Source organism: Pelobates fuscus, chromosome 4 (assembly GCF_036172605.1).
Source record: "Pelobates fuscus isolate aPelFus1 chromosome 4, aPelFus1.pri, whole genome shotgun sequence".
Lineage (NCBI taxonomy): Eukaryota > Metazoa > Chordata > Amphibia > Anura > Pelobatidae > Pelobates > Pelobates fuscus.
This window is the reverse complement of record NC_086320.1, coordinates 160,096,813-160,111,674: the sequence shown is the minus strand read 5'-3', so window position 1 is coordinate 160,111,674 and position 14,862 is coordinate 160,096,813. Positions and strand designations below refer to the sequence as shown.

The 14,862-nt window shown below is 40.0% G+C and overlaps 1 protein-coding gene across 3 annotated transcripts in view; it reads left to right on the top strand.

Annotated features, from left to right (window-relative positions):
* Window positions 1-10,028, top strand: part of PHACTR1 (phosphatase and actin regulator 1) — a 382,609-nt gene extending 372,581 nt beyond the window's left edge. For all 3 annotated transcript variants that reach the window (XM_063451716.1, XM_063451714.1, XM_063451717.1), the window contains 3 exons: window positions 3,988-4,128; window positions 8,490-8,566; window positions 8,812-10,028. In XM_063451716.1, the coding sequence (XP_063307786.1) occupies window positions 3,988-4,128; window positions 8,490-8,566; window positions 8,812-8,827 (234 nt within the window). In that variant the 3' untranslated portion in view covers window positions 8,828-10,028. The remainder of the gene's footprint in view (window positions 1-3,987; window positions 4,129-8,489; window positions 8,567-8,811) is intronic.
* Window positions 10,029-14,862: the final 4,834 nt, after the last annotated feature.

Genomic DNA, 14,862 nt, shown 5'->3' with positions numbered 1-14,862 from the left:
TAAAAAAGAAAAAAAAATCTTACTTTTTTGTTTTAAAGAGGATATCCATTCATTGTGTGAGTTAATGTGCGATTAGGCATAGTACAATTAGCCTATGAATAGTGATGTCCCGAACGGTTCGCTGGCGAATAGTTCCTGGCGAATATAGCATGTTCGCGTCGCCAACGCGGGCGAACACATGCGATGTTCGGTCCGCCCCCTATTCTTTATCATTGTGTAAACTTTGACCCTGTACCTCACAGTCAGCAGACACATTCCAGCCAATCAGCAGCACACTCTCCCTAGCAGACACTCCCACCTACTGGACAGCATCCATTTTAGATTCATTCGGAAGCTGCAACCATGTTATTTTATTTTTTCCATTTTTTTTTCCTTTTTTTCAGTGCATATAAATGTTACAAGCAGAAACTCCCCCCAGCCATTCTGTATTACTGCAGATACTCCCCCCAGACACTCTGTGTTACTGCACATACTCCCTCCAGACACCCTGTGTTACTGCAGATACTCCCTTCAGACACCCTGTGTTACTGCAGATACTCCCCCCAGACACTCTGTGTTACTGCACATACTCCCTTCAGACACCCTGTGTTACTGCAGATACTCCCCCCAGACACTCTGTGTTACTGCAGATACTCCCTCCAGACACTCTGTGTTACTGCAGTTACTCCCTCCAGACACTCTGTGTTACTGCAGATACTCCCTCCAGACACCCTGTGTTACTGCAGATACTCCCTCCAGACACTCTGTGTTACTGCAGATACTCCCTCCAGACACTCTGTGTTACTGCAGATACTCCCTCCAGACACTCTGTGTTACTGCAGATACTCCCTCCAGACACTCTGTGTTAATGCACATACTCCCTCCAGAAACCCTGTGTTACTGCAGATAATCCCTCCAGACACTCTGTGTTACTGCAGATACTCCCTCCAGACACTCTGTGTTACTGCAGATGCTCCCTCCAGACACTCTGTGTTACTGCAGATACTCCCTCCAGACACTCTGTGTTAATGCACATACTCCCTCCAGAAACCCTGTGTTACTGCAGATAATCCCTCCAGACACTCTGTGTTACTGCAGATACTCCCTCCAGACACTCTGTGTTACTGCAGATGCTCCCTCCAGACACTCTGTGTTACTGCAGATACTCCCCCCAGACACTCCGTGTTACTGCACATACTCCCTCCAGACACTCTGTGTTACTGCAGATACTCCCTCCAGACACTCTGTGTTACTGCAGATACTCCCTCCAGACACTCTGTGTTACTGCAGATACTCCCTCCAGACACCCTGTGTTACTGCAGATACTCCCTCCAGACACCCTGTGTTACTGCAGATAATCCCTCCAGACACCCTGTGTTACTGTAGATACTCCCTCCAGACACTCTGTATTACTGCAGATACTCCCCCCAGACTGTGACACAGAGCAGAATAGGGACTGTTCCCCCTACATAGGATCACTTGGCAGATATGGATTGACACCTATCCTAAGGATCCCTGATACACACTGACACAGAGCAGAATAGGGACTGTTCCTCCTACATAGGGTCACTTGGCAGATATGGATTGACACCTATCCTAAGGATCCCTGATACACACTGACACAGAGCAGAATAGGGACTGTTCCCCCTACATAGGGTCACTCGGCAGATAAGGATTGACAACTATCCTAAGGATTCCTGATACACACTGACACAGAGCAGAATAGGGACTGTTCCTCTTACATAGGGTCACTTGGCAGATATGGATTGACACCTATCCTAAGGATCCCTGATACACACTGACACAGAGCAGAATAGGGACTGTTCCCCCTACATAGGGTCACTTGGCAGATATGGATTGACACCTATCCTACGGATCCCTGATACACACTGACACAGAGCAGAATAGGGACTGTTCCTCCTACATAGGGTCACTTGGCAGATATGGATTGACACCTATCCTAAGGATCCCTGATACACACTGACACAGAGCAGAATAGGGACTGTTCCCCCTACATAGGGTCACTTGGCAGATATGGATTGACACCTATCCTAAGGATCCCTGATACACACTGACACAGAGCAGAATAGGGACTGTTCCTCCTACATAGGGTAACTTGGCAGATATGGATTGACACCTATCCTAAGGATCCCTGATACACACTGACACAGAGCAGAATAGGGACTGTTCCTCCTACATTACAGTCCCTATTCTGCTCTGTGTCAGTGTGTATCAGGGATCCTTAGGATAGGTGTCAATCCATATCTGCCAAGTGACCCTATGTAGGGGGAAGTGTCCCTATTCTGCTCTGTGTCAGTGTGTATCAGGGATCCTTAGGATAGGTGTCAATCCATATCTGCCAAGTGACCCTATGTAGGAGGAACAGTCCCTATTCTGCTCTGTGTCAGTGTGTATCAGGGATCCTTAGGATAGGTGTCAATCCATATCTGCCAAGTGACCCTATGTAGGGGGAACAGTCCCTATTCTGCTCTGTGTCAGTGTGTATCAGGGATCCTTAGGATAGGTGTCAATCCATATCTGCCAAGTGACCCTATGTAGGAGGAACAGTCCATATTCTGCTCTGTGTCAGTGTGTATCAGGGATCCTTAGGATAGGTGTCAATCCATATCTGCCAAGTGACCCTATGTAGGGGGAACAGTCCCTATTCTGCTCTGTGTCAGTGTGTATCAGGGATCCTTAGGATAGGTGTCAATCCATATCTGCCAAGTGACCCTATGTAGGGGGAACAGTCCCTATTCTGCTCTGTGTCAGTGTGTATCAGGGATCCTTAGGATAGGTGTCAATCCATATCTGCCAAGTGACCCTATGTAGGGGGAACAGTCCCTATTCTGCTCTGTGTCAGTGTGCATCAGGGATCCTTAGGATAGGTGTCAATCCATATCTGCCAAGTTACCCTATGTAGGAGGAACAGTCCCTATTCTGCTCTGTGTCAGTGTGTATCAGGGATCCTTAGGATAGGTGTCAATCCATATCTGCCAAGTAACCCTATGTAGGAGGAACAGTCACTATTCTGCTCTGTGTCAGTGTGTATCAGGGATCCTTAGGATAGGTGTCAATCCATATCTGCCAAGTGACCCTATGTAGGGGGAATAGTCCCTATTCTGCTCTGTGTCAGTGTGTATCAGGGTCTCTGAGGACAGGTGTTAATCCATATGTCAAGGTGTCAATATGTCATATGCCAGGTGTCAATCCATATCCATTGTGATTTAGGAATGTTAGGTGATTTCTGCCCTTCATGGATTAAAACCAGACTCTGCATCAACTGTGTAATTTTCCATGGGAGTTTTGCCATGGATCCCCCTCCGGCATGCCACAGTCCAGGTGTTAGTCCCCTTGAAACAGCTTTTCCATCACTTTTGTGGCCAGAAAGAGTCCCTGTGGGTTTTAAAATTCGCCTGCCCATTGAAGTCAATGGCGGTTCGCCGGTTCGCGAACGTTTGCGGAAGTTCCCGCTCGCCGTTCGCGAACCGAAAATTTCGTGTTCGCGACATCACTTCCTATGAATAAGTGCTGATAATTTACATGTGAGGCTGCTGCCTTTCATGTATATGTAAGTTGATACTCAGTTTAGATGGAGCCGTGATGCCTCCTTGACTTGTGTATCTCTGCTCTTTTTCACAAAATAATTATGGCTAGACTGCTGCTCTGAGGTTCACCCTGAGATATCTTATTCTTGGAAAGGTATGCCATCTTACCATCAAACTTTATCCCAAGGATTATGTCCTGATCTAGTCTACTCCTGTTTTACCCCCGTTTGCACATAGTTAAGGTAGTTAGTTGACCCATCCTCTATTGTTATCCCTTGCCTTCTAGAGTTGACTAGGATCAAACTCTCCCAACACTTCAAAATATTATACCAACAGTGTGTTGGTTACATGCTTGCCCTCTCAGAGATACCATACCAGTCAGCTTACCAAATCCTGACCACTATGATGAAGTAAGTCATCTGAGTCACACTGAGCTTCCTTTATTTGTTTATATCTTCAGCTCAGTCAAAGACCAACAGTAGAAGAACTGCGAGAAAAGAAGATCCTTATACGTTTTAGTGATTATGTGGAACTGGCAGATGCACAAGATTATGACAGGAGGGCAGACAAACCATGGACTCGACTTACAGCTGCTGACAAAGTTTGTGTTTCTTCTACTTTACTTTTCAAACTTTTAAAACATATAAAGCCAGAGCCAGATTGACTTGTCATAGAGTCCCAGGCAGAGTACACATTTCACAATCATCAATATCCACTATCATTTTTTCTTTTTAAATGTAATAGTTTGAGGCAATATCTTTAATTTTGTTTATGGGTTGTTTTATATGAGGATTATGAGTAGGTACATATATGTATGGATATGCGTGAAGTTATATTTATGTCTTATTTTGCGCGGTTGTGTGTAAATATTTTGTGGTGCTGTGTGTGTTTTTTTTAATTATGTATGTCTGCACATTGACAGACAAGCCTACATTTACCGTATTTTTCGCTCCATAAGACGCACCTCACCATAAGACGCACCTAGTTTTTAGAGGAAGAAACCCAGAAAAAAAATATTCTGAACAAACTGTCCCATAGTGTTTCTTACTATGGGACAGTTTGTTCAGAATATTTTTTTTCTCCCCTGTCCCATAGTGTCCCCCCCCCCATAGTCTTCTCCTCTCTCCCATAGTCTTCATCCACCCCCTCCCCATAGACTTCTCCTCTCTCCCATAGTCTTCATCCACCCCCTCCCCATAGACTTCATCTCTCCCCCCTCCCCATAGACTTCCTCTCTCCCCCCCTCCCCATAGACTTCCTCTCTCCCCCCCTCCCCATAGACTTCATCTCTCCCCCCCTCCCCATAGACTTCATCTCTCCCCCCCTCCCCATAGACTTCATCTCTCCCCCCCTCCCCATAGACTTCATCTCTCCCCCCCCTCCCCATAGACTTCATCTCTCCCCCCCTCCCCATAGACTTCATCTCTCCCCCCCCATAGACTTCATCTCTCTCCCCCCCATAGACTTCATCTCTCCCCCTCCCACTCCCCCTCCCCATAGACTTCATCCCCCCCCCTCCCATATTCTTCTCTCCCATACTGTCCCCCTCCCCTTGTCCCATATTACTTACCTGTACTATATCGTATTTTTCGCTCCATAAGACGCACTTTTTTTCCCCTCAAAAGTGAGAGGAAATGTCTGTGCGTCTTATGGAGTGAATACTTACCTGTCTTGTAGCATTGGCCGGCAGCACAGGGCGCACCGCGGTACTGGAACTTGAATTTCAGGTTCCGGTTTCCGGCGGGACTGAAAGGAAGTGTGCACTCAGCTTGTGCACACTTCCTTTCAGTCCCGCCGGAAACCGGAACCTGAAATTCAAGTTCCAGTACCGCGGTGCGCCCTCTGCTGCCGGCCAACGCTACAAGACAGGTAAGTATTCGCTCCATAAGACGCACAGACATTTCCCCTCACTTTTGAGGGGAAAAAAAGTGCGTCTTATGGAGCGAAAAATACGGTATAAGTATTTGTGCATAGAAAGAATAAAGTGCTCATGCCATTATACAGAACTCTAGTAAGACCTCACTTGGAGTATTGTACGCAGTACTGGAGACCATATCTCCAGATAGTGATACTTTGGAAAGAGTTCAGAGAAGGGCTACTAAACTGGTTCATGGATTGTAGGATAAAACTTACAAGGAAAGGATCTTAACATGTATAGCTTGGAGGAAATACGAGACGGGGGATATGATAGAAACATTTAAATACATAAAGGGAATCAACACAGTAAAGGAGGAGACTATATTTAAAAGAATAAAAACTACCACAACAAGAGGGCAAAGTATTAAATTAGAGGGTTAAAGGTTTAAAAATAATATCAGGTTGTATCACTTTACTAGTAGATGCATGGAATAGCTGCCCAGCTGAAGTGGTAGAGGTTAACACAGTGAGGGAGTTTAAGTTAGAAAGAACAGTGTTCGTGGGATAGGCATAAGGCTATCCTAGCTATAAGAGACTAATGAAAGTATTTAGAAAATTGGACAGAGTAGATGGGCCGAATAGCCCTTATTTGCCGTACCATTCTATGTTTTTATGTACTTTAGTGAGTATTACGTGTCTGTATTAGTTCAAATATGTTTGTCTGCAAAGTTATATGCTGGTTACAAATGCAAGTGTCTGTGTAGCGTTTTTGTCTGTATGAATACATTTGTACAGAGTTGTGCATCTTTATGTAAACATATGTTTTTACATGTGTTTGCGTGTGTGTATGGAAACTTCAGCAGCGCTTGCTGCATGGTCCTGAAGTCTGGGGTCCAGCCTGGCAGTGGGTTGACCTGTCTCTTTTCTGGGTTGGCCTGCCTATTATGGGCATCCCTAGTGACATGGGTCACCCTCAGGGCCCCGCCCACCCTTGCCGATTCTCCTCTCCTGATTTTTGGGACGTTTGCTGAAGCAGTTCGATAAATAAACACTGACACATATGGAAATATACACACAAACTGAAGCACATAGAAATATTAACATAATTAAGCAAATAGATATACTAACACACATTAAAACACATAGATACACATACATTGTAGGTGTACAAGTACAAAGCAGTACACACCTGGAACAGATAGAGATATAACCTCCGCCAGCTTACAGCCTGCACTGAATAAAGTATTTGCTTACGTTGAGATGCACTAACAAATATACAATATGTTTATAATGATAGCTCAGCCCATAAAAGCACATTAGAGAAGATGATGCCCTTGCTGATATAGTCCTTTGGCAGTTGATAAACATTAGCACTGTGCTGTCTATACAGAGAGAATGATGAATTCAATATGTTGCTTTACATTATGGGTTCTTAATCCCTGGGTTGAAAATTGGGTCCGTATGGTGTTTTATAGTGTCCCCAACAATTTGCACATTTTCATCAGGCCTCATAGAATAAAAGGAATTGGGAGTACAACCAGAACCTGCATTTCTGCCACAAAGACCAACATGTATACAAAATACAGATAAAGGAGCAGCGTGTCAAAACAAAAAAATACAGTTTTAACGTTTATAAGGCTACTTAAAATAACCTACAAATAACAAACAAATATGGGGATTCAGTTCGACCATATGGCCTTATCGTGTTAAACCCATCACTACATCACAGTACCCCAATATCAATGGATTCTACACTACTTTTAACATGGGAGACAACTAAAATAGCGACAGTGCTAAATGCATATAACAAACTAAAGTGCATTCAGATCTATATATTATAACAAAATAACAAAATATATGGGAAAAACACAATTAAAAAAATAGTATCATAACTAAATAAGTAAGGTGGCCGTGCTTTTATGTACATATTAACAATGCATATAATAAATCTAATCTATATCAAATAAATATTGTTGGGGTGACATTACTATCTGTGCACTGTGACGATATGACCATATGGTGTAACTGAATCCCCATATTTGTTTGCTGAGATTGGTGATTTTCATTAGCCATGTAAAAATTGAAATTATGTTTTTGCTTGCGCTGTTTCTTAATGTGTATTTTATCAGGCATCAGTCATCTCCTCACAGTAAGATGTTTACTGATGCATCACTGCATTCCCCAGCACCATGGAGACCCCATTCATAAAGTGAAAAGTCCATCTATTAAACTATTTATTTATTTGTGCGTGTGTGTGTGTACGTTAAGAACATTGCAATTTTTCAATTATAAAATGGTTAATAAATGTACAATGATATTAGATACATAAAGAGTATATTTTGTTGTAATGTGAGAACGAGAATGGATGCACCTAAAGTATACAGTGTAAACTTTAAAAGGGCACTAAAGACCACTCCATGAACTGGTCTGGATGCAGTGCACGTGTCTTTTGAAGACTGCAATGTTACACATTGCCGTTCTGTAGCAACATTCATGTTTTAATTTGCAGGCTTAACACGCCTCTAGGATGCTACTACTGCTATAACCAAATCAAATTTGTTGATAGATTAAATGCTACACATAGAGACCATGTGATTGGCGCAGAACAGTGTTTTGCCACTCATGCACGCTAGCTTTCCAATGCTTTCCTATGGGGAAGCATCAGATTGTCTGAGAGCTTCAGTCCTGATGATTTTAGGCAGGGAGAATAAAGGGCATCACGGGAACAGGAAGGGCTGAACGGTAAGTAAAGCTCACCTTTCAATGCGTCAAGGTTGGGGGTGGGGCACACATCTAGATAGGTAACAAGAAACTGTAGCATTAGAAATACATGTTTGCATTCCTAACACTATAATGTTCATTTAAGGATTATGTATGTTCTGCTTCTAAAAGTTATAAACATCTTACAGACATTATCTATAGATTTGAATAGCACACAAACAGAGCACATAGGAATCTATGACTGTTAAATCCTAACCTACCATAATTATATTTACAGGCACTGTTCACTGATTTGTATATTTTATATTTTATTTATTTTGTTTAATGTCCAAAAAAAAGTAAAAACCCATATGTTTACAATATTCTCTAATCAATTAATTTCAGGCAGCCATCCGAAAAGAGTTGAACGAATTTAAAAGTACAGAGATGGAAGTCCATGAATTAAGTAGGCATTTAACAAGGTTTGTATTACTTTATTCGATATCTTTTATTATTTATTTATTCATTCATTAAAATCTTTATTTTTCCATAAAGAAATATTTAACAGTAACAGAGAAATAGTTACTGTCCAATGTACAGTTATGTGTATAGAGAGTTGTAACACTCAAAAACATCCTTTTTTTTTTTTTTTATAAGCATTGCTTTCGGATATTAATACCCAGTTTACAATCTGTTGTATAATATTTTCTTTGCTTGTGTTTTGCAGGTTTCACCGGCCCTAGCATTAAAGTTCTGCTTGAATACTTTACTGTTTTCAAAAAAGGGAACCACAAGTGCTGGGATAATTCCTTTCTCTTTTACTTAAATGTAAACAATCGGAACTGCCTTCTTTTTTTTCCAAGGGAAGAAAATGGCATTTGCATCACCTTCATAGATGGTTTCCACCTTCACATGATTTCCAACATGTGAAGACTTGTCATCAGCCAGCCTGTGGATCTGTTTCGTCTATACAAACTCAGCGGATGTTGTCCTTCCTTGGGTCTTTGGACATCAACATCTTCTGTATCGCTGTTGTTAGTGGTTCTAAAGAAAGAAAATGCAGGGAGGTGTCGGGACCTGGTTTAAATGAAGGAAACCTGTGAATCATATGTCAGATTTTCTTCATACATTTTAGCCAAATCCATGTGGACTTTATAAGCAGGAAAACGAGAGAGTTGCACTTTTTTCATCTGTGAAGCATTCCTGTTTTCATGTATCACATCTACCTTCCCAGTCACTCAATGAGCATCTTGCTGAGCATCGTGTCATGCAGAAAAAGTACAAGTGTTTAGTTATGATGTCACTAAGAGCTAGCAACATGCAGCTGTACGATTGGTTAAGGGTACCAACACAATCATTTTAGTTTTCATCTCCATAGATTAATCAGGGTTAGTTCATACAAGAATACAGAAAAGCCAACCTTTCATTTTTGAAGCAAACATTTATAAAATTGTAAATCTGAAGTGTCAAGGATCTCTAAGCAGCAATGAGAGTCAGATGCATCTGAAGACACGATATTTGCACTGTGCATTTTATGTCACGTTATTCAGTGTAATGAGATTTTAGTTGGGTGACTTTATTGTTTTATTACTATGGTTTTGTAAAAGCAGTTGTAGACAAAACAAGTTTTAGGTACACACCAACCATTCTTAAAAGAATATTCCCAAAGACAAATATGGGTTGTTCTTGTCCTTTGGAAATGTGGTGTCATTATATTGTGCTTGTTATGTAAATATGAAAAAGGTTTCGGTGCAGAGGGGCTGTTTCCAGCAAACACGCTTCATCCATTTATACATTTCAGCATTGAAAAATCTTAACTGACATCATTGGTGAATGAGCCTGTCCACGGTATAATGATAATACCTTCTAAATGTAACAAGCCAAACTATTTTTCAAAATCTGCATTTTGTTTATGTGAATAAAATGGCTAATTTAATGTGTAAATTGGATCCACTGTACAGTGATCAAAGTACAGAAAAACACAAGCAAAACGAATTATGCTGTGTCTTTTCAGGATTACACTTTAAAGGGATTATTTTAATAAAGAAAATGAATAAAACACTAAATAGATTCACACCCCACAAATACAGAATAGATCTAATAAATGTAAAACAATGATTAATGTATCTTGTTTTACAAGATAATTTTTTTTTTATTCCTTTTAAAACTTGTGTTACTTTTGTATGTGTATAAAAAATGCTGTCTGTAGGTCATCAGAGCCAGATTGTGTGGGTCAGACACTAGTCAGACATTCATTTACCATAAGATACTGCTGCAGTAGTAATTAATTGTAGGGATGGTATGGGAGACCAACAGGTATTATATTTTTGCATTTTGTTTACCCTTCTCCTTTTTAATAAATGGCAGGGATAAAGTATGTATGCCTAAATGTTACTTCAATCTGACTACATTGCTTTAAAATGTATACCATTTTACTGGATGGTTGGAAGTGAAGTTGTTCTGTGCTTGCTAGTATATACTTGAACCAAACAATCTGACATAGATAGATCTGATGAACAGGTGTCATTTCCACATCACAATGTTTTGGGGAAGATATTCAGGTAAATTGTGCTTTTTTTTTTTTTTAAATCTAATTATAGCCCAGTTAAAGAGAATTCATTGAAGACAATCTCAGTCTGTCTTTAGTCATCTCAGACACATTTAATGTAGGGGGAACAGATGTCTAAGAATTGTACAAATCTGCTGTACTTGATCTTCATTGCCAAGGATATATAATCAGTCATTAGTCTGCCAGTAGCTAAGTTCATCTTTTGTGGAGCAGCATGGCAGTGGTGTGAGGTTAGCAGGTAGGTGGTTGTCTGTGGTGGCACTGGTTTTACTTGCTGACTAACATAGCCCATCTCTGTCAACAACTGAGGGCATCAGGCTGACCCATGTGTCCTCACTCACTGTGCAGTGCGTGCAGACTAGCAAGAAAACAAAGTGGAGAGATATATGTCAGTTGAGACTGCCACCAATTCAATGAGTGCAGAGCTACCGGGTCCATATAATTATACAAGATACGGTATAGATTTATCTGCTTTACCATTATCCCCTAATTATTGAAAAACAGCCCTTTTATTAGTAAAAACAGAATTAGACCAGTGCTAGATTCAAAACAACTGCTCTGAGAACATTTTCTAAAGTAGATGGCAAGTTGTAAATGTCTTTAGATACAGATAAAGCACCATGAAGGCGTCACTATGCTAGTTGGAGGACAACCTGTGGGTTCATTGTTATGTAGCCTATACAATTCCTATAAAGTCATTATCATTCCATATTTACATTATCTAAAGAGTGACTAATGAAGTGACGATTATTATTATTTATAAAGCGCCAACAAATTCCCTAGTACTGTACGGACTAAGAGATAAGTATTTGTAACAAGACAAATTGGACGCACAGGAACAGAGGGTGTAGAGGACCCTGCTAAAACAAGCTTACATTCTAGATGGAGTGGGATGAAGCGGGACAAGGGGTAAGCGTAATCAAATCATATACAAAATTGTGTATAAGAGCCAAACTACAGATTTTACTGTTACATGGTTTGGAACAAATATTTGCAAGATGTTTGTTAACTCACAACTGATAATTACTATAGAAATTCCATATCATCATATTGTTCCTGCCATACAAATAATTATTATAACTTTACACACAAGAGAGTTTTCAGTTTGCTTTAGGTTAAATAGGAAATGTGTATTCCTATAAACTGATTTCATGGGAGTTGCTGCCTACAGCAGGTCTTCCCGAGAGCTGGCCTTCCAGCTAAAAGGCATCCCGTTGTCTACCCAGCTATTCCTTTGAGAATAGGTCTGTAGGCTGGCAAAGCACATAGAGATTTTAATTCTACAACAGCCTGAGGACTACCTGCTGGCTACCAATGGGCTAAAGATTTATTAAACTGCATACAAGAGAGCTTTGCTCATAATTTAGCTAACATTTTAGACATAATGTGCTCCTGTATTAGTGAAACAGGCAGAGAGCACTGAAATAGTGCACATTGCAATCCTGCCCACAGTGGGCTGGCTTGCTTGTTTGGCATTTATTCAAGCCAGGCTGACCTGCCAGTAACTCAACTCACCCCTTTTAGGTGGAACCAGTGAACTGGTTTGACTCCTTTACCCCCCATAACACCAGCGCTCTGCTTCTCTCGATGCCAATGGGGGGGAATGGGGGGAGGTTTGGATAGACTGGTATTGTGACAAAAGGGAAACATAGAAATGATATCACTGTTAAAAATAAACATTGGTAGTTTTTAATAAAGATGTGAGTTTGCATTAACCAGCAAGAAGGAAGTATTTTAGTGTATGGGCTGTGAGACAGAGGAATCAGGGTTAAGATGCTGCAAAACAGTTGTACTAGAAAAAATGAGCATGCAAAAACACTAAATAGAACAACAATAAAACAAGTGAAAAAAGGCGCTTATAATAATATTTTTAACCTTATTAAGTAAAGCAGCACCTATTAGTGTATCAGCTCCTAACACCCAACATTAAAATCCAAACCAAAGTAAGTGCGCACTTATTTTTTTGGTTTGCATGCAAAAACACAGATAAATGATTTATGCCAAAAGCTCCAAAACACATAAAAATTGTGTTGGTGGCTGTTTTATGTAAAAGGTACTTGTTACTCTGAATGTCACTATAACTGTGCAAGATTACTGATATTTTACGTAACATTCTGTTTATATTGTATATTAACAAGTTGATGGGAGATTGTCTTTTACAGTAACTGTCATTTCCCAGGTTTTTATGTTTACTTATCCATAAATGTAATAAATATGTACTTATGAAGAATAAAATTAAAGCAGCACTGTAGCCCCCCTGCAAAATGAGGATTTCATGAAGAGAGAATCTTTATGAAAAATCCACACTGACTGTGCTGGAATTTCATTGAAATGTCAACCAACTCAAAAGATATATGAGACAAAGTAGGGGCACTTATAGACACTGGGCGGAGCTGCTGTCGTCAATCTCCCAGTCATCACCAGTGATGGTTGCAGAGATATTAGCTGTATCTATGTAATCTCCATAGATCTCAATGCTGTAATCTCACGCATACGTGAAACTACAGCAGTAACGTTGACCCTGGCGCCAGGGCAGAAGAGAATCGGTCAAAAGAAGGCGTAGGTAAGAAAATCTCACCTTTCCCTGCCCCCCCCCTCCTCCCCGGCTACCAACGTCAATGTCACCATCAGGAATCTTTGCAAATAATGCAAAGTCCACAGATGATGCCATTTTAAATGTAGAAATCAACACCTCTTCATCCTGTAACTGGGTGACTTCATCTTAGCTCCTTGTCAATCATTGTTAGAAGCTCAGTCATTTGCACCTAGTAGCCAGCATACAGAAAGCATAGAGAGAGAGAGAAGTGGAGAAATTAAATTAGTTCTCCTCTTCATTTGCAATGTTTGCCCTGCCTTTGCAGTGCCTGATCTGGAATATGATGTTATTTTCTAAATCTTAATTTTAAATTTAAAAGTAAACTGAGTATCTCCTAAAACAAAAAAAAAAGGTTAAGATGATTTTTTATGTATTTTTATTTAATTGTTTAATCAGAGAAGTGACCGTTTTCTTTTAAAGTAAGATAAGGAAATTATTAAAATATGGGAGTCTATTTCCTGTATTAAAGGAGTGGAGGCACAGAATTTCGTATAAACGTATCTTATTCCCTGACGATGAACAATGTTTATTGTTTGATTACATGTTACTTATGGTAGCAGAAATAAAAACATTGCAGATTTTGAAGAATTTTTCCTGTTCAGCAATTTTGGTCCAAAATTATGAGTACATTTTTTAGTGAATAACCCAGTTTTTATTCATCAGTAGTTTATTTCATTGTCACCATAGCATTAACTGGAATTACTTTACATGCGGTGGAATTTTGAAAGTCCTGTGATTGAACTTCTCCTGAATTTGGGTGTTAATCTTGGTAATGCCAAGCACTTACTTGTTCTTCAGAGGTAAGATGGGGAGATGATTGCAATAGATAGTAAAGAATTATATATTGTACTGATAATTATATGCTTAATTCACAGTACGGGAATTAATGAAGAGCAAAAGATTTTTTTCAAAGCAATATTCCTTCAAGAAATATTTTTTTGGGAAGAGGGGTCAACATTTAATTTGATTCCTCTGTTCTTCCTTTGGATTACACTGTATATTTTCCTTTTTAATTCATGTAGAATATTATAGTCTAGTTTCTTAGATGGTTGGTTCTGTGTGTCTCAAAACAGTGCTGAAATGGAACAGAGTGCTCTTTGGAGTGTATTTTAGTAAGATTTATACAGGTTCATGCTACTAAATCAGAGATGGAAAATAAGTGCTCTGAAAATAAAAGAAAATTAAAATAAGATCTTGTTGTTCTCTGGATTTTTAATAAATATGCAAATATCATCATATAACCATACCTCCCAACACTTCTACAAAAGGCCAGATGAGAATGAGGCCTGGCTGATAAAGGGACCATTTGGATTACCAAAAAGAAGAAAGAAAACACAGCAACATTTTAACCTAGAAACTTTTTGTCAGGTCCTTGACAAAGACCTCTCAAGGTCAAAACATTGCCAGCTCTGTCTTTTGGCTAAATAAATTTCACTTTGAACTGAAGTGGACCATCTTAGAGAATCTATCTACTACAGGTAAGATGATGGTGTTGTTATTAGACACAGCTAAATCCACTACAAAGTCAATGGGTAGACTTGAACATGGTTTAGTTGGTACCACAGGTTGCAACAAACCACAAGGTAAGTAAGGGTAAAGCACATTCTTCACCA